Raw genomic sequence first — 25,699 nt, forward strand, 5'->3', positions numbered from 1 at the left:
TTTTGCATAATATTAATATATATTAACGTTAGTTATATAGAAAAATAATTGAAATTTTTTCAAATTTGTTTCAAATAATTTTATATAAAAAATTATGTGAAATAATTTAAAATAAATATTATTCTATTAATATAAAGTAAAATAAAGATAAGTATTTAATTATAATATATAAATAAATAAATAGGAATAGAAAATTTTGGTAAAAGCGCGACTTCCGAACACGAGACTCATCCCCGATTAACTAAATAAAATTTTTAAATGATTTTTTCGACGATCCAGCCATACTGATGTGTACATAAATTATTATTTTTTTGCTAAATGATACATAAATTCATTTAATTCATATAAAAAAGTATTAAAAAATTTCAAATTTATCTTGAATGTCAAGATTAGAAAAATCTGGTAAAAACACTACTTCTGAATATGAGACTCGTACGATAAATTTTTTAAATGATTTTTTCAATGATACAAGATGTTTAGATATACTCATTTCATTCATATTACAAATTATTAAAAAATTTCAAATTTATCTTGAATGAAAGGAATATAAAAATCTTGTAAAAGCACTACTTTTGAACACCATACTCATCCCCGATTAACGCTCCAATGGTACTGATGTAGTGATTTTATTTATTTAAAAGTATTTTAAAATTTTTACGTTACACCTGAACAACAAAAAAATCTAGTAGGAGCACTATTTTTTTAAATGAGATTGCTTAAATGTGCGTAATATTAAGATCTTGAAATTAATTTTAATTATGTTTCATAAACATATAATAAAAATAACTAAATTTTCTAACAATACATGTAATCAAAAATTATTATTTTTTTCCTTTATCACCTAAATTTAAAGTTTTTATTTAGTAAATTATTTTAAATTCCCTCAGATTGTTTCATCCCCCTTTGTCAATATTTCAGTTCCCCCTTAAATTACAAATTCCCCTTTTATCTCTCACAAACACTACGGCCATAACCCTAAATATGGGCCGCTCTATCTTTTTCTCTCATAGCTGTTCTTTCCCTCTCCCAGCCTCTCCCCTAACTCCTCTATCTCCCATTTTTCTCCACCTCAATATGTCACCGTCTTTGCTATTAGAACCCTATTTTATCCATGTCAAATTTTCTCTAAACTCTCATCTCTTTCAATTCAAATTGAAAATCAGGTCTCTTAAGGAATAACCCCAACTTAATTTATTCAAAAGCTAGATTCTCAAACACAAACCATTGTTCGATTTGTTAAGCGAAAGGTATTTACTTGTCTTGTTTTTTTTGTTTTTTGTTTACCTTGTATTGAATTCTTATATATTGAATTTGGGGGTTTTTATTGGTGTGTGTATTAATTAGTTAAAAACCGATTTCTGTTGTATATTTTTCCTTTTTCCTTTATGGTTAGGGAGCTCTATTTTGTCTCTCACCCTGTTCTTTTAGCTTGTATTTGTAGGTCGATAGATGAATACAAATTACTGTAATTTACGGAGTAGCTGATTCCTCTATAATGTTCCAAGTTGTATCCACCAGATATACTGATTCTAGTACTGTGCAAATTGCTATTGGTGACAAGGTACCTACAATCCTCTTTTTTTACACTAAATATACTAGAACACAAGAAGAAAATCCGAACATATATTTACTTAGATAATACTTAACATTGTAAATTAATGGGTTTAAATATGTACTGAATCGGACATAAACAAAATCATAATCAAAGTATATTAAGTACCAAGAAAAATGTTAAGTATATTAAAGTGTTTTTTTGTTTTTTTGTAGGTTCTAGCTAGTTGAAGTATAATGTAGTTCAATAATTTGGAAACTCTAGACGGGCCTTATGTTCCCAATGCTCTTGAGTTTGTGGTTTTATTACAATTTCTTAACTTTTTATGCTTTTTTCATGGTTGAGTTGGTAAACTAAATTAAAGCAACAGAGAAGCAAAATAATGTCTCATTCACTGTATAATTAAGATTTGAACATGATTTGATTGAGTTCTTCATTATAGCATTTACTTGATCTGAATTTAAGGGTTAAACATCATAAATAAACCCTGCTTTATGTTTTTCATTAAAATATGAAATTGCTACCTTTTTTCTAGAATCAAATTATTATGTGTTGCATATATTTTTTAGAAAAAGAACACTTGGTATATTATAATTCAATTTGATACGAGAAGCTTTGAATTTTATTTTATCAGACCATGTATTGGTATAACATTGAATTATTTTTGAAAATTTTAATAGTGACACTAGTTAAGACTTAAGACTTCCACCTTATGTAATTGAAGTGTTGGCTTAATTGCAACTCTTTACAATTTTGCTTAGGTTTTCAATTGGTTAATCTTGTAAGATGCTAAGCTTGCAAATCGTAGACTTGTCACACCGTAGTTTCTATGCTTAGAAGTATATTTACTTGACTTTGATAAATAATTTTTTTAAGTGGCCACAATATGTAGGTCGTTTACTTATATGTAGTAAGTACTAAGTATGTAAATTTATCCTTCTTTAGTTTTCTAGTTAGTTCTAACTGTTTGATGTTTTGATAGAAGTATTAGTACTAAGTTCTGTCCATTTCATTTTTTTTTTATTTCTTATGCAGGCTACTTGGGTAGGCCACAAAACTGCAGCTCTTTCATGGACTAATCCAAATAAGTTCTTCAAGTTTCACAGAATTATTGCCAAAGATATTTCTGTTTATATTCATCTTGAAGAGATAATGACATGGTAGTGCTGATGCTAATGTCCATAGTGATGAAGAGATTGATTAATTTCATTCCTAGCTAGGTCCATCTCACATTTAGAATTTTAGACTAGTTGACTTGATGTGATATAAATATTCTTAATGACAATCTTTATGTCCACTTGGAAATGGTCTTATTTTGTGAACGTCTTCTTTTTTTTGTCTGAACTTCTTGTATATTTGTTGGTTGTAATGGTGAATATTGATCGCTTGTGTAATGGTTTATTTATTGTATATGGGGGATATTATTTGTAATGGTTGACAATAGTTTGGAATTGAAAAAACCATTGTGTGTGAACCCTATCAGACAATACTTTTGGTACATAAAGTTTACAAAAAAAAATTGTGTATTTAACAATAAATCAACGCTTTTTAAATTGAAACCTTAGTGCAAAGTTAACTTATACAACACCAATATACCATTGTCTATAAAATGTTAAAACCTTGTATAAAAGGTATTTATACAACATGTGGGACAAGCAAACGGTTGTCTGTAGAAGTTTATTCCGTCCATCCAGGAAATAGAACTGTCGTCTGTAGACCATTATTACGAGAGTTCTCTTAGCTTATTTTTGTTGTGTGTCACGGTACACAACAATAGTTTTATGATACAAAGGTGTTGTCTGTACGATACTACTACAAGAGCAAATTGGGAACAAGTATGTTGCGTTTAAGGGTGAAGAACAACATTTATATGATAATAACTATTGTATGATTGGTTTAAATGTTTTATTTTAAGTGATAGCCTACACAACAGTTTTCTCTGTTGCTCTGAACACTTGAGTAATATCTTTTAATACAACAGAAATAAGCAAAAGACGTTGTCTTTTCTGGATGTAATACGACGGGATTAATCCTCAGTCGTTGTCTGTATAATCTCATACAACATTTTATACCCGTTGTTTGATCCAACTAACAGACGGCGCCTCAATAGTCAACGGGAAAATAGGGTATCGGACAACGGGCATAAACGGTTGTGTACGCCTGTTTTCCTTGTAGTGAACCGAGCCCAGCCCGCGTGAAGTCATCTGAGCCCACCTCGCGTGCTATCATCTGAGCCCAGCTCGCGTGAAGTCATCTGAGCGCACCTTGCGTGTGGACACCTAAGCCCACCTCGCATATGAGAGCCCAGATGGCAAATGTGAGCCCAGCTCGCATATGAGAGCCCAGCTCACTTGTCATGAGCCCAGCTCACATGTGGTCACGTGAGCCCAGCCCACATGTGCTAGCCCAAGTCTTATTAATCCTTGGTTCTAGCCCACACATGAGAGTCCAGCTTCTCAATGCACCTATAGGGACCTGTTTAGGGCCCATGGCCGAAAGCGGGCATAACAATGATTGTATGTATGTGTATCTGGTTTTGCTCATACACTGCAAGGTGGTGCAAGAGTGGCAAGAGAGTGTTTTGATAAAAATGCCTAGGAGTGGTACTGGTATTTATACTAAGTGAGCTAGTTAGGGTTTGGGCCAGGTTTCGGGTGTAATGAGATTTGCATCATTTGTTCATATTTAAAAATGAGCGCCTGCCTGGCTTTATTTTTTTTTATTTTGATTACATCTGATATTCTTTAACATCATGTATACTATAAGAATAAATTAAATATTGGGTGATAATGATGATATCTTTTATTCATTTTCTTTATATGGTAAAAATTCAAGCCAAATTTATTTCGTATCTTGTAACCATTTTTTATTTTCCAAATGACATTTTAATTTGACCGGGTTATATTAAAAATTGAAAAACATAATTACATTAAAGGAAAATACTAAAATGAGATTGTTATAGATAATTTAAATTTTATTTCATTGACATATTCAACTGAGATTTTAAAGATTTTTCTAAATATTACCGATACGGTGTATTTGATTCGTATTTTAAAAAATTCATTGTAATTTGGTGAAAATTCAATTGAATCCAAAAATATTCTATCTTTCATAATTGGGTGATGAAAGGTATTTTTCATGAGAATTTAAAATATTAAAATTTTGATTCGTAGTTAATTTAATTTTTTTTAGAAAATCATAAAAAAATTGATGAGTTTAGATACAAGTAAATTGAGAATTATTGAGCTATAGTTGGGCTTGGCACTTGCAAGCTCAGTAAGACACACTTTTGCATCACATAAGTGATTAGTTTAAGTAGCAATGATATGACTATTATTTTCTCTCTCACTTCAAGTCTAGGGATTTGAGAGTCTGACTCTCCTTTGAAGGTTCTAGTTGACATTTATTTAATTTTCTATCATTCATCTTTCTATTTCTTCATTTTCTCTTTTATATATAAGTTTTTTTCTAATAAAATCAGGATCTAATTCTTTTTCAATGAGAACTTGTTGAGTATCTTGTTATCAAAATTATTAGTTGTACCTATTTTTTTTGAGATATTAATGTGTTATGTCTTAGACATTGTTGTGTATCTAATTAGGAGCTTATTAGTTCTCGTAAGAAATATTTTATACTATATTTTGGAAGATGTATTACACGTGTGACACTAGATGGATATAGTAAAAACTCACATTTAGCACCAAAAAGTTGTTCAAATTTTGAAGGTATTTGTTACCTGTTACTCTAACTAGACCCGAAATTCATGAAAGCGAGACCGATCCGAGATCCGAATTAGAAAATCCGATAATTATCTGAAAACCGATTTAAACCAATTCAAAAAATACCCGAATCAAAAATTTTACCGATCGAAATGATCCGAGATATAAGATCCGATTATAAATTGGAATCGATTAAAACCAAATAATATATTACCTGAACCAAATATGACCCTAAATAAGCAAAATTTATACTTTAAAACGATTTTATATTTATGATAACATACTTATTTAATCTTATTCTTTTGTAAAAGTATATTATATTATATTAAAAATATTAAATTAAATAAAAAAGATAATTTTTAAATCTGAAAAATTGAAAAATAAATAAGTTATGATCCGAAAATATCCGAACCGAATTTAATCCGAAGAGAATTTTGTTCGATCTTAATCCAAATTTTATCCGATTTTAATCCGAATTAGACCCTAACCAAATCACATCCGATCCGATCCGAATGGTCTTCAAATATATCATAATCCGAAAGTAGATTCGATCCGAAATTGATCCGGTCGGAAACCAAAACAGTTATTCGAATTGCCAGGTCTAACTGTAACCGATAGTTTTAAATATTGAGCTACAAATCACACTTATGTAAATATCAATAGTGATAATTTCACATGTGGTGGTTCTGAATGGCTATGGATGATATGAAGGTCAATTGTGATGTTACTAATTTCACAGTCGGGTTGCATTATATGTCATTTTAATACTTTTTAGATTAAAAAATTTAGATATTCTACGTGTTAAGCATCTGAACCTATTTGTTTAGATTATTTTATATTTCACAATCAGATTTTAGTTGACATTTCAGAGTTTTTTTCGGCTCGATTTCAATATTTTAATGACTTTTTTGCTTGTTCGCCCAAATTTTTTTAAAACTCTAAACTTTCTTTCATAAATTAAATTACATATACTAAAATTATAAAGATATAATTATTTAAGAAAGATATAAACCTACTTTTATCACATTAAATTTATTTTGTAAACAATAAGTTCACACCTTTTTATGCTAAAATGTATTATTAAAAATTAAACTATTTTTTCTCAAAAAATTATAAATTTATCTCTTATCATGTCATGTCATTTTTATTAATATTTAGATTCTTGTATTTCTGTATTACAAACAATTAATAATATCAAAAACAAGTATTTTTATTTTTGAATTCAAATTCATAGCTATTCAATTTTGCCAAGATATATATTTTAACATTTTTAAATCACGAGATGATTCTAGATCCAATAATTGAAGTTTAAATTATAAATATAAATAAAAACAATAGATCTAAACCTTTTTTTTACGACCCCTATGCCATTGCAACTTTCTAAATATAAATTTTATTTCTTTTTATGTTCCACATTATAGTATACACTTATTTCTCTTTCAATTTAAATTTATTGAATTTAATCTACGGACAATAAAAAGGTTTTAATTTCATAGTTTTAGTTTAGTTCTGAATTGAAGTATCATAATATATAAAGGTTTTCTCTTTTGATTTTAGCTTTATTACTTATGAGATAATTTTATTTTTCTTATTTCAATTTATTTATATTTAATTTATTATCAATCAACTACATCCTATTTTAAAGTATTTTTTAGAATTTAGTGTGTTATATATAAATTAGAAATATTATATGACATAATAAAATTATAATTATGCAAAATAAATTTATTTTTAAGTTCACAAAAAATATACAAAAAAAATTACTCATACACCATACTTACTTATCTTATAAGTGTGACCCGTGACTCTAGAATACTGATCAAAAGACTCAAATATTATTTGTTGGCGGTCTTAAATTTAAAATGATTTATTAAAACTAAAAATTATACCAATATGGTTTTATTAGAATATATTTATTTATATTTAAATATGATATTTAACTTTTTACTTAAATATTGTTGTAGATTGTGTTGGATCAGTTTCCTTTTCTGTAGCACTACTTGGCCTTTTTGCTTTGGCCTTAACTCTGTTCCCTTTAGCCCACTCTGGCTTGGGTTCTTCTTCATTCAATTTCTTCTCACTTTCTGTTGTGATAAGAGGCTTCTCAATTTTCTGTTGAGCTTTTTTGGTTGCCTGTTTTTTCTTAGATTTTAACCTCAGCTTCTCTTCCTTTTTGGCTTCACCAAACTGAGGGTGACCATTAATCACACATATCTGTTTTTCATGTCTAAAAATTCTTGCCATCCTTCTCTTCAGTATAAAGTCCTTGATAATCTTGAAGCTATCAATTGATCTACCCAACAACTTCATTTCATCAAGTCTAGGAGGTGAATAGGCTTGGTCCATTGTGTTTTTGCTTGAGAATTTGGAGGAATAATTTTTAGGCTTCAAAACCACAATGGACTTTTGTTGTTTTTTCATAGAAGATTGACCTATTTTACAATTTCCTAGCTTCATCTCTTCTAAAGTAATTGACTTCAACTATGTAGAATGCCTCACAGATTTTGCTTGATTAGCAGTTGAACCAAATACTTGAGCAATCATGTCATCAATCTATTTTCTCTGTTCTTTTATCTTGAGCTCAGCTGCTTGCAAGATTTATAAGATCAATGCTATCAAAGGAAGGTGTCTTTGAGATAGTAATAGCTGGCACTATCACTTTGTTGACTTGAATGTGCACATCCTTCTCCCCCTTTTTGTTAGCATCAAGTAAAGCAGGGTTTGAAGTTTTAGCAGCCACTAACTGTTGTAGGAATTGAACCTGTGTTTCTTGTCCTTCCAATATCTTGGCCACAAAATGTTCAACTTTTGAGAGTCTATCAGTGAGGGCCTCAAATTTTCTTGCCAAATCATTTTCTTTCCTGAGCTTGAGCTGCACTTCTCTCATAGTTGACTATGGAAGCTTCTGTTCAATCTTCTCATTCAACTCTTTCTGAACTACCTCAATTGAATTCTTCATGCCATCCACAACTTGAGTCTGTTTGAGATTTTGAATTTTGTGTAATTGGAGAGACTCATGATGGGCTTTTAGCTGAACTTTGGTGCTGGCATCTGTAGTGGCTTGAATGGCTGACTGAGTTTATCTAATTAGTTTGAACATGTTTAATGTGAAGTAATGATAGCTGTAATACTTACTGAGCATCCATTCTGGAGTTTATGTAGAAGAACTAGGGCCTTCATCTCCCCGTAAGTTGGTGCCAGCTTCATCATCAAAATCATCTGGAAACTCAAAATCACCATAAGATCCAAAGTTTGAGTCCACATAATTAGCTGTAGGAAGTAGAGTGAACAAAGCATCCTTAGCCCTTTGCATAGATACTGTTGTGTGTAATTGATTGAGTGTCCTTTCAGTCTCCTCATTGCCCTGAACATCCAATATTTGGTAGGCTGTAACAGGGTGAGTAAATGTCTCAGCATCTAGGAAAATAGAATCTATAACAACTTTGTATTCTTGTTAATATAGACTTTTCCTTGCAACCTCATTGACATTCATTGACTCACTTGCAATGGCTTTTAACCTTATCTCTCCTGAACCTGTCTTTCTCTCATAATCTCTCTTTTTTTATATACAGGGCTCTCCATGACTCACCACCCTCACACACTCACCTTCACTATCTAAGGCGGGACTCCGTTCATTCTCTTTAGCCATGCTGGAAGAAATAACATGCATAGGTTCACTCTTTTCCTCTCCTTTTGGTTGGGAGCAACCGAGTCTCTCACTCAATTCACTCCATTCCCTCAAGCCTAAGAGTGATTGGACAACTACTAAATCATCTGCACTTGTAATAGATTTAGATATACCAAGTTGTACAGTTACATTCAACGGATGTGAAATATCAGTTGAAAGTGTAGTTAAAATTATCAACGGATGACTGCTGTGAAGTACATCCGTTGAAAGACAATCACTTCTCGACGGCTGATGAATATCCGTTGAGGAAGAAGAAATAATGAAAATAGGAGTTGAAACTATTGTTGAGTCTATGGAGATTGATTTTAAGTTTTGTTGCATAGACACTTGAATAGTTTGAGAAAGAAATGGCATGTGATCCAACAAATCATCTATAAGATGATGATCACTTGCTTGCGATTTTGGCTCCTCCATGAATTTGAGAGATGAAGAATCGGGACTTAATGTTTTGATCATATCCCCAGTGGAGCCACATCAATCTGACTTTGAGAAGGTGTATTAACTGAGTCTTTGACTGCAATTGGCACTGTGTGTGCACCTTGTGACTCCCCCATTGGTTTAGCCTTATTCTTTTTAATGTAGGTTTATGTTCGATCAGTGTCCCTACCCGAGTGTCCCTACCCCTTTTGTTCTATATTCTTGGAGAAGAGCCTGTTTCAATAGTTGCACCCTTTTGGGAGGATGCATAAATGAGGCTATTTCCTTTTGAACAACTACGGGGACTATAGTGTGGTTGGTTTGGGTGACACTTGCCTCACACACCTTATCCAGGAGCTTCTTTAATTTTTACCCTTCCGTCACCAAGCTCACTACCCTCTACACTCCCTTTAAGGGTTGTGGTAGTTTTAGAACTGGTGTCTTTTGAGAGACACTAGAGGTTGGTTTCTTTGTTTTGGCGTGTAATCTTCTACTACTTTTTATGTTTTAGAAAGGGTGGTTACTTGACATATATCTATATCATTTATTTTGTTGTACAAGTTTTTGTTGCCATTTTACTTGAGTTGTTTGTGTAAAGATTGTATCTTAATTATACATATAATTTGATATATTATTTTTGTTGAATAAGTTGTGTATATGAATTTTACCTGTTGCATGAACTCATATTAAAAACTATTTAATTTTGCCAAGATATTTAAACATTTTTAAATCATGAGATGATTTTATATTCAATAATTGAAGTTCAAACTATAAATATAAACAAAAATAATAGATCTATACATTTTTTTCACAATTTATGACCTTTATTCGAGCTTGCTAAATATAAATTTCATTTCTTTGTCTGTTCTATATTATACATTTATTTCTCTTTCAATTTAAATTTATCGAATTTAATCTACCGACAATAACAAGGTTCTAATTTCATAGTTTTAATTCAGTTTTGAATTGAAGTATCATAATATATAAAAATTTTGTCCTTTGATTTTAGCTTTATTACTTTTGAGATAATTTTATTTTTCTTATTCACTTTATTTATAGGTAATTTATTATCAATCAACTATATCCTATTTAAAGTAATACTTTTTTAGAATTTATTTTGTTAAGTAATACCTCCTCGTACCTTTAACTGGAAGTCTTACAACCCCAACAACATCTAATCCATATTCTGTCACAATCAGGAAGAGATCTTTAAAGACACCTGCAGCTCTAAAATTTCTCTCATGACAGGGTGACATTATGCACCAACAGATTTGTACCATGAAAGGAGAACATAACAAATGCAACAAGAATTTGGACCAGAATATACTAATACTAAAATAGAAGCTTAACATATAACTTCTATATAAGAGGAGGATCTTTAGAAAATAATTTTGCCATGGACGAGAAAATACTTTACAAATATAAAGTGCAACCCAACAATATTCTTGTAAATAAATACACCTTGATTCGCCTAACGATTCCTAATGACAAAATGAGCAGTCACATACTCACATACAGCACCTTAAGGGCTTTCACCCAGCTTGGAGGCCTCTAAGATACCTAGTTTCTAAGTACCTCAGTATACAAGCAAATTAATAAGCATGAAACTTTACAGATTACTACCCCTGGCTTTACATCATAACTGCAGAATTTAAAAACTTTAAGCTTACAGGAAATAAGTAGTGACAATACTCATACATGATAAGGTATTACCCCCTCCCCTCCCCCACCCCCAAGACATAGCAGTTCACGTATTAGTATCACATTACAGCATACACTCAACAACAAAGATCAATGCTCATTGCTCCTAAGACCAGAACAATATTTCCTAGCAGGAGCCTTAAAATACAATGACCAACTTTACAACCTCACTCTGTCAGATATGTTTCTACTTCATTACAGACAAACACCAACAACACACGTTAGTGCTTCATGCAGTTTGGCCGCCTTGTCCACAGAATCTTTTTGCAGTTATACAAATATAGAATTTTTGGTTTTCCCTGCAAATATAACAATGGGCAGGTTTAGTCACCAAAACAATTTCTGCACCTGGAGGGTTGGAATAGAGATGAAATTTACGAAAACCTATACAAGCCAACAAATTTTCAAAACATAGTAACATCAATTATTAATGGTTAACAACTTAACATCAGATTCATACATGGATATACACATATAGCACAATAAGGAAACATTACCATGTACGTCATAACCTCGAAAGTGAGGATAATGCATTGAAGGTAATAAATTATCAATGGGGCAAACACTAAAATTAGTTATTTATAAGAAAATACTCCGACAAAAACACAAAGTTTATAATGTATTTAAAAAAATATTTTGAGAGATAGTGTAGGACGTGCACCTGGGTTTTAGGTAGTAGTACGTTAGTCAGACTCTTTTAATAATTTCTGGTATGCACTGATTTCAGTTTAATCCCAATAGAAGTTTTTATTCAGAAATCTCTACAGTTGTGTTCTATAATCAGTTTAGTCTCTACATTTGGTATCAGAGCACTCTATTCTTTCTTCTACCTGACTCACATCTCATTGGCATACAAGATGGCTAAGTCGAGCAAGCACAAGGAAGGACTGATTGGGTTGAGTTTTCCCATGCTAACAAAGACAAATTATACTGCTAGGGCAATGAAGATGCGGATATTTATGCAAGCACATAGCGTGTGGGAAGCAATCGATCCCAAGGATCCAAAGGCTGCTGTGGAAGACAAGATCGACAAGCGAGCTTTGGCTATGATCTATCCGAGTATTCCAGATGAATTGATGTTGACGCTTGCAGAACGGAAAACCGCAAAGGACGCCTGGGAGGCAATAAAAACGGTGTCACTAGGGGCTATAAAGGTCAAACAAGCAAAGGCTCAAACACTTAAATCTGAATTTGAATCTTTAAATATTAAGGACACAGATCAATTAGATGATTTCTGCATGAAATTAAATGGCCTGGTTGCGAGAATCAGGGCACTTGGAAAGACTATTGGAGAAGAATACGTTGTGAAAAAATTGCTAAGGGCGGTGCCTGCCAAATTTCTGCAAATAGCGTCAGCTATCGAGCAATTTAGAAATATTGAAACTATGTCGGTTGAAGAAGTAATAGGCTCACTAAAAGCTCACGAGGAACGACTATCTAGTCAAGGTGATAGAAAAGAAGAACAACAACTCCTTTTGACCGAGGAGGAATGGTCACGACGTGAGAACAACACTGGAAAGCTCCTGCTTACACGCGAGGAATGGTTGAGAAGGTCGAATAGAGGTGGGTCTCAGGTTGGAAATGACCACCATGACAGAGATAATCAGGATGGTCGAAGACGAATTGATAGAGGAAAACTAAAATATTTCAACTGTGGAGCCTATGGTCATTTTGCCATTGAATGTAGAAAACCAAGGAGGGACAAAATACAACGTGGAGAAGCCAATCTAACACAAACATATGACGAAGAACCTGCACTCTTAATGGCCATGAATAATGAAGGTGCAGACGACATGATTCTCTTGTCTGAAGGTGCAGGCTCGAACACAAAAACTTTGGAGGAGGACATCTGGTATCTAGATAATGGGGCAAGTAACCATATGACTGGGTACCGTGAAAAAATTCAAACTCTGGATAAAAAATGAAGGGGCAGGTTAAATTTGGCGACGGATCTCTGGTACAAATCGAGGTGAAGGGCACAATAAGAATTGTTTGCAAGAATGGCGAGACACGAGCACTACAGGATGTGTATTATATATCCACGCTGAAGAGCAATATTATTAGCCTTGGTCAGCTTTCTAAAGAAGGAAATCGAGTGGTATTTAATGGAGAAAACTTGTGGGTCTATGATAGTTGTGGGAGGCTGGTTATGCACGTAAAATGCTCTCCAAATCGTCTCTACAAAATACGCATTGAAGATACCAAGGAAGTTTGCTTACTTACAAAGGAGGAAGAAAAGGCATGGTTATGGCATGCACACCTAGGCCTCGTCAATTTTAATGCAATGCAGCTGATGTCTAGGAATCAAATGGCACATGGTCCGTACTGATCGTGGGGGTGAGTTTTGTTCCAAAGAATTTGAAGACTTTTGTGAACAAGCAGGCATTTTGAGGCATTATACTGCGCCCTACACACCACAGCAAAACGGTGTAGTAGAACGCCGTAATCGTACAGTGGCAGCAATGACTAGAAGCTTGCTCAAGGAAAGGGGAGTTCCTGCACAGTTCTTGGGCGAGGCTGCTAGACATGCCGTATACATCTTAAACAGGCTCCCAACTCGAGCATTCTCACACATAACTCCGTATCAGGCATGGTGTGGTCACAAACTATCTGTTGAATCTCTGAAAATCTTTGGTTGCATCTCTTATATGAAAATTCCAGCCGTGTTCACTCACAAACTCGATGATAGAAGTAAAATGTTAGTTCACTTTGGACGAGAACCAGGAACTAAGGCGTATCGATTGTACGACCCAGATTCCGGAAGAATTCATGTAAGCAGAGACGTTATATCAACGAAGGAAAAGGTTGGAATTGGCATAAAGGTGCAAACCAAATCGCTGATAGGTGCACTCAAATCAACGCTTCCTAATTTCAAATTAATTTTGACATTGATGCACGAGAAATATATGAGCAACACGTACCAGAAAATTCTGAGTTTTTTAGTGAAGATTCTAACTCCAAGAGTGCTGCCTCACCAGAAACACCATTCACATCAGGGTCTGTTTCTTCATCTGACATTGCAGGAGACTCAGGTTCTAGTGGTTCCAGCACTGATAGTGAACCAAGACGCATGAGACAACTCTCAGACATTTATAGAGTCACTGAGGAAGTGGAAATTGAGGATGAATTGCTGCTAACAAATGTAGATGCACCAATAAATTTTGAACAAGCTGTCAAAACTGAGGCTTGGAGGGATGCAATTAATACATAAATTACTACTATAGAAAAGAAAAAGACGTGGCAACTTACAAATTTGCCAAAGGGCCATAAACCAATCGACTTGAAGTGGGTGTTCAAGTTGAAAAAGGATCAAAATAGAGAGGTAATCAAACATAAAGCTCGTTTGGTGGCTAAGGGCTACAAGGAGCGCTATGATATTGATTATGACGAGGTTTTCACCTCGGTCACAAGATTAGAAATGGTTCGCTTACTTTTGGCATTGGCAGCCAAGAACGAATGGGAAGTACATCACCTTGACGTCAAGTCCTCTTTCCTAAGTGGTGTTCTCTCGGAAGAAGTCTATGTTTCTCAACCTAAAGGCTACATGAAAAAGGGGCAAGAACACAAAGTTTATAGATTATTCAAGGCCCTATACGGGTTACGACAAGCACCCCGGGCTTGGTACTCACAGTTAAACAAGTGCTTGTTGAAGCTTGGTTTCATGAAATGTCCCTATGAACATGCTGTTTACACATGAAAGGAAGGGTCTGAAATTTTGATTGTGGGCGTCTATGTTGATGATCTAATTCTCACTGTCACCACTGTTTCTAACATTGTCAAATTCAAAGGGGAGATGAGTCGTGAATTTGACATGACTGATCTTGGAAGATTATCATATTACTTGGGCTTGGAGGTCGAACAAGGCAGTGGTTACATCAAACTTAAACAGACTGCATACGCAACAAAGGTGCTTCAAAATGCAGGTATGAGTGACTGCAAGGCTGTGACGTATCCCATGGACTTCAACCTGTAGATCGATGCTGATTCAAATGGTGAACTGGTAAATTCAACTCATTACAAGAGCTTGGTTGGAGGGTTACGTTACTTGGTTTACACTCGTCCTGACATAGCATATGCTGTAGGAATAGTCAGTCGCTATATGGAGAAACCCACTGTAATGTATCTGAATGCCATAAAGAGAATATGTTGGTATGTCAAAGGTACTCTGCACTACGGTTTGGTATACACAAAGGGACGTGGAAACTATATTCTGTCAGGATTCTCTGATAGTGACTTGGCTGGGTGTGTAGAGGATAGAAAGAGCACGAGTGGGATGGCATTTTATCTTGATGAAAGCTTAATTTCTTGGGTGTCACAGAAGCAGCGTTGTGTGGCTCTTTCATCATGTGAAGCTGAATTTAAGGCAGCCACAACCGCTGCGTGTTAGGGCATATGGTTGTAGCGAGTTCTTGTTCAGATCTCAGATATCAAACCAGGTCCTGTTGTTATATATATCGACAATAGGTCTGCGACTGATCTAGCAAAGAATCCAGTTTTCCACGCACGTAGTAGGCATATTGACGTGCGATACCATTTTATTCGAGAATGTGTTGAGCAAGGTCTGATCGTAATCAAGCATATCAATACAAGTGAGCAGCGTGCAGATATACTAACTAAGGCTTTGTCTGCGGCTAAATTTTAGAAAATGAGAAGCTTGCTTGGAATGAAGAATTTAGAACATGTTTAGACTAAGGGGGAGCATGTTGGGTTTATTATCAAAACATGTTCCTCGTACTTTTATTTGTTTCTGCATTTGAATAAATTATGTACGTTGTAGAGTCAGACTTGGTCTGAAGTAGTTGAAAGTTTGTAGGAGATAGTGTAGGACGTGCACCTGGGTTTTAGGCAGTAGTACGTTAGTCATACTCTTTTATTAATTTCTGGTATGCACTGATTTCATTTTAATCCCAATAGAAGTTTTTATTCAGAAATCTCTACAGTTGTGTTCTATAATCAGTTTAGTCTCTACACTACCTTCTTAAAATGTGATCTGTTCCTATATCTTGTGGAAGCTCGGCCATGATCCCAATCATCGTTGTGCTCCCTGTATCGGTGCTCCCGGTCGTACCTGTCCCTATGGTACCTCTCTCTCTCTCGTTCATCTCCCTCTCACACCTCTCCCTTTGGTAACTCTCCCTGTAATACCTCTCCCTAACATACCTGTCCCTTCCATGACCCCTCTCATCACGATGCCTCTTATTAGAGTTACCTGACCTGTCACGTTCAGATTCTCGATCTTTCTCACCCCAGGCACCATATGACTCTGAAAATTTGTAATGGCCCTCTCCATATTTATACTCAGAACCCCCTTCTTCACCACCATAACTACACTCTCTTAGTCTTTGGAAGTGTTCCTCTCCCCCACGTATACCATCATTCCACATTCCTGAATGAGGTCCCTCCATTCGAGAACTACCCATCATCCCCATTCTATATCATCCCCATTCTATTAGCAGACATTCCCTTGCCAAATATAGAAGATTCGACATGATGAGAGACACAAGGATATTCCATAGCAGGACCTGTAAAATCTCCATAACCAGGTCCTCGACCACCAGGCAGACATGTGCCCCTCATAACACTTCTTCTTGTTCCGCTACTCCTCACAGTCCTGGTGCTTCCTCTTCCCGCTCTACTACCTCTTTCTGCATTATCATTCATAGGCCTCTTCTCTGGCTCATATTGAGATTGAGGTTGGACTTGGAATTTCTTTTTATATAAGAAACGACCATCTTCCATAAAGCATCCGAAGAAGCAAATTCCAGCGTGCAAGCTCTCCCATTAAAAATGTATCCGTTCATTCCTTCTTTGCACAAGGCTGCAACAATTGAGTCATAAAACTCAACCTGACAATATCCTCTGGACTTACCATTAGCTTTCTCATCGAAGAACTTAATCTCTTCAAGCGTCCCATATTTAGATGAGACACTTTCGATTTCTGTATCTGTAGTCCACCAATGTAACTCTCCAACAAGGAGAATAGTCTCACCATTATCTCCAGTTGGCCTAACTGGGTTATCATTAGATATAAAATGATGATTCACATTTAAATTATCATTTGAAACATTAGGTGACATCTGTGGAATACTTGTGTCAGGATCAAGGGAAGGCACATACTCATCAGCAACTTTACACAACGTATTAGAAGGGTAAATGCCAATGCTAGTATTCACCGCACCATTAGCAGATGGACCTGGCGACTTAGACAGATGAAGCTGAAGAAATCCCACATTAATATTGAGGTCACCGTAAAGTTCATCGCACATATCATCTTCGTCAATCACTTCATTATCTGCACCACTAGAAGAAGGACCTTGCGCCTCAGACAGCTGAAACTTAATTCCCTCTACAATATTGAGATCATCATAGAGCTCATCATAGTGAACAACACCTTCATAGTCTAATTGCTTTTCAGACTTCGGATCCATTCTCACTAATTGAAGAGAAATAAATGTAAAAATATAGAAGGAACACCTAATTGAGCCAAGAAAAATAGAACCAGAACAAAAGCAACATGAGATATAAGAACATAGTTAAGTTGCATTCAAACAAGGAAGCTTCATTGTGTTACATCTCAGTCGCTAGATTTATAACTATTTGTGTAATTTTTTTCATATTTCTTTCTGTTTGATTGTCAATCCATGAAATGTTCAGGTATGTATCTTTTTTATTCTCCATGTATATGTTACTAGTTTATTTATGTCAATATTTAATTCATATAAGTAAGGGTAAAACTAATTTAACAACAATTGAAACTAGTTTGTAGCACTTTAAAATGATAGGTAAGGAACTTCAATATTTGAACCCTACATTATCGTTAACGAATTGAGGAAAGAAATACAGTAAATTTGAATCCTAATTTAAGGTTCAATAGGTTCAAATACTAAAATTTCGCCATGCGTATATGAGTTGTGATTACAAAAAATGACATATATAAACCAGGAACACATACATGGAGAATAATGACACAATACCATAACATTTCACAAACTGACCATCCAAAAACAAGAATTTATCAATATATCTCTAATACAAAGAGGTCAATTCATATTTAAAGCTTATTCAACAAAAGAAGAAATATTAAATTGTATTTCCAAGTAAAAAGATACATTAATGTTTACGTAAACATCTCAAGTAAAACAACAACATAAAGCATATACAACATATCAATAAATGATACAAATATCCTCATGGTGCATAAACGGGTGTATACAAAGATAAATGCCCACATCTCGAAATTTAAAAAAACATACAAGAACTTATCCACATCTATCACATACAAAGAGGTAAAATTCAAATACACAGCTTATTCAACAAGAATAATATATCAAATATATATTTATAAGATACAATCTATGCACAAACAACTCAAGTAAAACAACGCTAGAAGTTTGTACAACAGAATAAATGATATAGACATATGTTAAGTAAAGAGTCCCTTTAAAACATTAAGTTAGCTAGTGATAAATAGGTCGAAACAAAGAGAAGTTTGTACAACCAATAAATGATATAAATATATGTTAAGTAATCGGTACTCTAAAAGACTAAGGTAATAGAGGACAAACAAGTCTAAACAAAGATAGATGCCCATATCTTGAATTTACAGAAACTAAACAAGAAAATGTTCAGATCTACATACAAAACCGTAAATTAATATCAAGCAACAAAAATAGCATGATACAACAAAATAAATGATATAGATCTCCACATGATGCATAAACAGGGAAAAACAAAGATACCCCTCATCAAATTATAAAAAGAACACAACCCACAAAGGCACATCAAAAAAATGAACAGAAGGGTGAGAAATTACCAAAATTGAGTGAATTGGCCAAGATTTTGTACAACTTGTCTCTGATAAATACAAGGGGGAGAGAAATGAAGGCTGCTAGCTGTTTCTTGCTTTGAATATAAGATATAGATGATTGTATGTATGTGTATCTGGTTTTGCTCATACACTGCAAGGTGGTGCAAGAGTGGCAAGAGAGTGTTTTGATAAAAATGCCTGGGAGTGGTACTGTATTTATTTTTTTATTTTGATTACATGATATTCTTTAACATGGTGTATACTATAAGAATAAATTAAATGTTGGGTGATAATGATGACATCTTTTATTCATTTTCTTTATTTGGTAAAAATTCAAGCCAAATTCATTTCTTATCTTGTAACCGTTTCTTATTTTCCAAATGACATTCTAATTTGACCCGGTTATATTAAAAATTGAAAAATATAAAATTAAAGGAAAATACTAAAATGAGATTGTTATAGATATTTTAAATTTTATTTAATTGACATATTCAATTGAGATTTTAAAGATTTTTCTAAATATTACAGATACAGTGTATTTGATTCGTATTTAAAAAAAATCATTGTAATCTGGTGAAAATTCAATTGAATCCAAAAATATTTTATCTTTCACAATTGAGTGATGAAAGGTATTTTTCATGAGAATTTAAAATATTAAAATTTTGATTCGTAGTTAATTTAATTTTTTTTAAAAAATCATAAAAAAATTGATGAGCGTAAATACAAGTAAATTTAGAACTATTGAGCTATAGTTGGGCTTGAGCTAGGTACTTGCAAAACAGACTTTTGCATCACATATGTGACTTGTTTAAGTTGCAATGATATGACTATTATTTTCTCTCTTACTTCAAGTCTAGGGATTTGAGAGTCCGACTTTCCTTTGAAGCTTCTAGTTGACATTTATTTACTTTTCGACCATTCATCTTTCTATTTCTTCATTTTCTCTTTTTTATATAAGTTTTTTTCTAATAAAATCAGGAACTAATTCTTTTTCAATGAGAACTTGTTGAGTATCTTGTTATCAAAATTATTAGTTCTACCCATTTTTTTTGAGATATTAATGTGTTATGTGTTGACATTGTTGTGTATCTTATTACGGGTTTCATTAGTTCTCCTAAGAAATATTTTATACGATATTTTGAAAGATGTATTACACCTGGGACATTAGTAGATGGATATTGTAAAAACTCACATTTAGCACCAAAAAGTTGTTCAAATTTTGAAGGTATTTGTTACATGTTACTCTAACTAGATATGACAAAATAGGTTTGGATCCGGATAACTGAATTGAAATTCATGAAACCGTGATCCGATCCGAGATCCGAATTATAAAATCCGATAATTATCCGAAAACCGATTTAAACCAATTCGAAAAATACCCGAATCGAAAATTTAACCGATCGAAATGATCCGAGATATAAGATCCCATTATAAATTGGAATTGATTAAAACCGAATAATATATTAAGTGAACCGAATATGACCCAAAATAAGCAAAATTTATAATTTATACAATTTTATATTTATGATAACATACTTATTTAATCATATTCTTTTATAAAAGTACATTATATTATATAAAAATACTAAATTAAATAAAAAAGATATTTTTTAAATCTCAAAAATTAAAAAAATAAATAAGTTATGATCCGAAAATATCCGAACCGAACTCAATCCGAACAAAATTTTGTCTGATCTTAATCCGAATTTATCCGATTTTAATCCGAATTAGACCCTAACCAAATTACATCCGATCCGAATGGTCTGCAAATATATCATAATCCAAAAGTAGATCCGATCCGAAACCAAACCGGTTATTCGAATTGCGAGGTCTAACTGTAACCTATAGTTTTGAATATTAAGCTGCAAATCACACTTATGTAAATTTCAATTGTGATAATTTCACATGTGGTGGTTCTCAATGGCTACGGATGATATGGAGGTCAATTGTGATGTTACTAATTTCATAGTTCGGTTGCATTATATGTCATTTTAAGACTTTTTAGATTAAAAAATTTAGATATTATACGTGTTAAGCATCTAAACCTATTTGTTTAGATTATTTAATATTTCACAATCAGATTTTAGTTGACATTTCAGAGTTTTATTTCAGCTCGATTTCAATATTTTAATGATTTTTTTCGCTTGTTCGTCGAATTTTTTTTAAAACTCTAAACTTTCTTTCAAAAATTAAACTACATATACTAAAATTATAAAGATATAATTATTTAAGAAATATATAAACCTAATTTTATCACATTAAATATATTTTGTAAACAATAAGTTCGCATCTTTTTATGCTAAAAGGTATTATTAAAAATTAAACTATTTTTTCTCAAAAAATTAAAAATTTAACTTTTATCATGTCATGTCATTTTTATTAATATTTAGATTCTTGTATTTCTGTATTACAAACAATTAATAATATCAAAACAAGTATTTTTATTTTTGAATTCAAATTCTTAACTGTTCAATTTTGCCATGATATATATTTTAACTTTTTTAAATCACGAGATGATTCCAGATCCAATAATTGAAGTTCAAATTATAAATACAAATAAAAAAATAGATCTAAACCTTTTTTTATGACCCCTATGCCATTGCAACTTTCTAAATATAAATTTCATTTCTTTTTATGTTCCACATTATAATATACACTTATTTCTCTTTCAGTTTAAATTTATTGAATTTAATCTATGGACAATAAAAAGGTTTTAATTTCATAGTTTTAGTTTAATTCTGAATTGAAGTATTATAATATATAAAGGTTTTATCTTTTGACTTTAGCTTTATTACTTATGAGATAATTTTATTTTTCTTATTTCAATTTATTTATGTTTAATTTATTATCAATCAACTACATCCTATTTTTAAGTAATATTTTTTTTACAATTTAGTTTGTTATATATAAATTAGAAATATTATATGACATAATTAAATTATAAATATGCAAAATAAATTTATTGTTAAGTTCACAAAAAATATGCAAAAAATTTAAATTACTCATACACCATACTAACTTATCTTGTAACTATGACCCGTGACTCTTAGAATACTATCCAAAGACTAAACCATTATTTGTTGGCGGTCCTAAATTTAAAATGATTTATTAAAACTAAAAGTGATATCAATATTGTTTTATTAGAATATATTTATTTATAATTAAATATGATATTTAACTTTTTATTTAAATATTGTTGTAGATTGTGTTGGATCAGTTCCCTTTTGTGTAGCACTACTTTGCCTTTTTGCTTTGGCCTTAACTATGTTCCCTTAAGCCCACTCTGGCTTGGGTAACAGGCTTCTCAATTTTCTGTTGAGCTTCCACTACTAAAAATATGGGATCAGACATCGGTACTGAACCGATGTTAAAAAAAAACTGAACCGATGTCTTCGCGTGTGATGTTAAATGTCATCAGGCTTTGACATCGGTTCACAGCCGATGTCTATTACAGTGCTATACATCAGTTTTAAGAATAATTCTGATGTATTTGCAACAAATTTCAGCTTATGTTACAGTATTTGTAGGTGAATATGAGTATATTATGAGGTATTTATCCATTAAAATATGAAACCTACAAGCTCTAAAAGCCATTTATTAAATTTTTTTCGAACAAACCGATGTGAAATGCTTGATCAGACATCGGTTAGATTAGTTGCCCGATGTTAGATGTTTGATCAGACATCGGTTAAATTAGCCCCTGATGTGAAATAATGGATAAGACATGGGTGTTATTCACAAAACCGATGTTAAATCTTTTTGTTTAACATCAGCCAATTTCTCTAACCGATGTTATTTGACTTAAAAAACATTGAGTTTTTTTCAGAACCGATGTCAAATGACTAATTCACATCGGCTTTTTTAGTTCTTTTTCGTTTAATATTATTTTGTATGATGTCTTTTGTACATTATTTACATCGATTTACATGTACCATTGTGATGTTAATATTCTCTAAATTGCATGCCATCCTACATCCACAGGAAACCAAAATAATGCAATATCCTAACAAAAAACATCCAAACGGAAACATAAAGGTACTCATCCAAATTACAAGTCTAATACCAAAATATTACTCATACCATACTATACATACATTTCAAATAAAATACAAGCATTCCATTAGCCAACTCATACTATACTAATTTTTAAGTACTAAAAACAAAAGCAACTTGCTCTGTGCTGCTGTACCAGAAACTCACAGCCTCCTTCCTCTTCGACCACCCATTCTGCGAGTGCTATCAGTTTGGATTGGAGTAACATCCTCCAATTTCTCTAGCCCCTCATCTTGTTCTATTTGAACAGCATGCAGTAATCAATTTAGGATGGCAAAAAGTCATTTCAGCAATACCAGAAATACATTTATTCTGAATAAGTTAAAAGTTCTTGCCTTTCATAATTTAGCACTGGAGACCTGCAACGCCATGGTTATCCAAACCTGATGCTCTGCTCATAGCATCAACTGGCTTACTTTCAGGCCCAAGTAAGCTGTCCCTGTTGGTAAAGTTTGACATATTCAAAGTCGACTTCATCTGGTTAACTTTTGATCTCAAATTTGCAAGCATGTCCTTCCGCCGATTCATCTCCTTGTCTGACCTGTGGACAGAAAAATAAAAATTTTAAAATCCAGACTCATTTTTGGGACAATAATAGCGGAAGAAAAATTGGCAGTTAGCACTGAGATAATTTGAACATTGATATATTCAGACCCACACACACATGTAAGACACTTACATGTGTCTGATATATGCATATATATATATATATATATAGCTATTATATATGCTAAAAAGGGAACAAAAGTGTAACAAATCACGATAACATCCTGCTTCAGGAATCAGACAGTCGACATTAAATTATATTACTCAATCTCTATTTAAGTTAAGTTACACATTAAGCTGCACTGCAGCCTAGTGGTCGCTATAATCTGATATCTTCTGTCTTTGTGCAGTTTTCTATTCTCTAATTGTTTTAACTGATAATTTGAAGAGGTTCTGGCACATTATAGTGGCTTGCCTACTTATATCGTAATGTTCTAATTATCATCTTGCATTTTATAAGAATTAAGTCATTTGCTTGCTGACAATTAAATTGTAATATGGGTACCCCTCTATGGCGCAATGGACCTCTTCATTCTAGGGAAGAACCAGATGAGTTGGAGTACAGGCTTCAAAGAATGAAGGCTATATATATGAAAAATAAAGAGGCAAAGGTGCTAAAATGGAAGCAGAATCATAGTGTGGGAATAGTCACTAGGGTTGCTCCTGATACTGCTTCCCAAAAGGGTGTTCGTGATGCTTTTACTACAATCAGGGAAACCTGAAGACCCTTGATGAAGATATGAGTAATATATCAAGTTCTGGCTCCGTAATATCACCTTCTGAGAGTTGTGTGCATCTGGGAAGTGCAGATGCAAGGAATTTGACAGGTCGGGTGACCATTCATTTGAGTTTATTCCCTCCTCTGGATTTTAGCCTAGTACTTACAGGATTAACACCACGGCCTCTAATAGCAGATCAAATGCGAGTTGCATCATAAGCCTCCTCATATGTAAAAAGCTCAAGATCAGTCAACCCAAGGTTGCAATAAAAGAGACTTGAGTTGGAGAAGCAATCCTGACCTCCTATATCTCCATCTGATTATAGTAAATTAAAAAAGAAACCATCAAACAAGCAGCAACTAGAGGTCCCAAATTGTATTTATCTCAGATATATTGAATAATCTAACCAGACCGTCATAGTGAGTGTCGAACATACATTTGACTCTTCCTCTCAAATTTGACAATCACATTTGAACTCTAAAATTAATTGTGTGATTCCTCTTAAATTTGACACTCATATTAAGATAAATATAAGGTTATAAAAACATTACAAGAACCTTGTTAGATGGTTTGTAATCCTTTAGAACGTGATGAGAAAGAGGGTGAATAAGATAGTCCTTCTCAGGCTGAGTATCCTGTTTCTGCACCAGAAATGCCATGCTCTGAATCACTTTCTCTGTAGCTATAGCTACAAGAAATATGTTATTCGGATGAGTACAATAATACAATATATATGTACACACTTTGATATATTACCTACATTTTATGCTTTTTCACATATTTTTCCTCAACAGACTTTGGAGTTTTTCAATTTGGATAAGTATTATCAATATACTGCCCCTCTCTTAGCAATTATTGCACCTCGCCATAAAGAATATCATTCTCTAAAAGCAGCATTCTACTAATTGCAGTCATCTTCTCAAACAATAATTTGGATAAATGGCGTCTTTATATTTTCTTCAAGAAATCTGTAAAGTAGAGAGAAAAGAAAATGCTATAATTAATCACTGACTAAAATTCTGAAAAACATGTCAGAACATCTTAACCGCACTACATATCAAACCCTATGAATATCAAGTGAATAAATCATGCATCTATACCTCTATAAACATACAAATTTCTTAGATTCACACATAAAAAGTTAAAACACCTTACCAGCATAGATTTATCCTTGCTAACTTCTTGAATAGAGCTCCCTGTAACAACCTAGAAAAACTTAACATTAATAATGCGAATAGGGAAATCTACAAAATAGAACCGAGAGAAAAGGTGAAACATAGAGAATCGGAACAAGAGAGAAAGACGGTAAAAGAAGGGGAGAAACATCCAACTTAACCAACTTTATATATAATAATATTAAAATTTACCAAACCAATTTTGAAACTGAAACTTAATCGAACGATATAGGGCTCCTTTCAAGCTCCAAAGCTACTATATAAGTCTAATTTTACCAATTTGAAACTCGATTTGGTGCTTGATTAGGTCCAATTTCAGTGT

General features: G+C 33.0%; 2 protein-coding genes and 1 long non-coding RNA gene across 3 annotated transcripts; 2 read left to right on the forward strand and 1 right to left on the reverse strand.

Annotated features, from left to right (window-relative positions):
* The first annotated feature begins 1,030 nt into the window (after nt 1–1,030).
* Nucleotides 1,031–2,766, forward strand: LOC141664993 (uncharacterized). Its single transcript, XR_012552062.1, has 3 exons — nt 1,031–1,247; nt 1,429–1,561; nt 2,588–2,766. It is a non-coding gene; the product is annotated as an uncharacterized LOC141664993 (long non-coding RNA).
* A 9,168-nt stretch (nt 2,767–11,934) lies between these two features.
* On the forward strand, nt 11,935–13,002 carry LOC141664515 (uncharacterized). Its single transcript, XM_074470470.1, has one exon. The coding sequence runs from the start codon at nt 11,935–11,937 to the stop codon at nt 13,000–13,002; it is 1,068 nt and encodes a 355-aa protein (XP_074326571.1).
* A 3,732-nt stretch (nt 13,003–16,734) lies between these two features.
* Nucleotides 16,735–17,505, reverse strand: LOC141664516 (uncharacterized). The gene has a single exon (XM_074470471.1). It carries the CDS (start codon nt 17,503–17,505, stop codon nt 16,735–16,737), a length of 771 nt encoding a protein of 256 aa, XP_074326572.1.
* Nucleotides 17,506–25,699: the final 8,194 nt, after the last annotated feature.

The sequence above is a fragment of the Apium graveolens genome, chromosome 6 (assembly GCF_009905375.1).
Source record: "Apium graveolens cultivar Ventura chromosome 6, ASM990537v1, whole genome shotgun sequence".
Taxonomy (NCBI): Eukaryota; Viridiplantae; Streptophyta; class Magnoliopsida; order Apiales; family Apiaceae; genus Apium; species Apium graveolens.

Excerpts from the sequence above, each read along its gene's own strand:
- LOC141664515 (XM_074470470.1), top strand. The coding sequence starts at position 11,935 with ATGGCTAAGTCGAGCAAGCACAAGGAAGGACTGATTGGGTTGAGTTTT.
- LOC141664516 (XM_074470471.1), bottom strand. The coding sequence starts at position 17,505 with ATGGATCCGAAGTCTGAAAAGCAATTAGACTATGAAGGTGTTGTTCAC.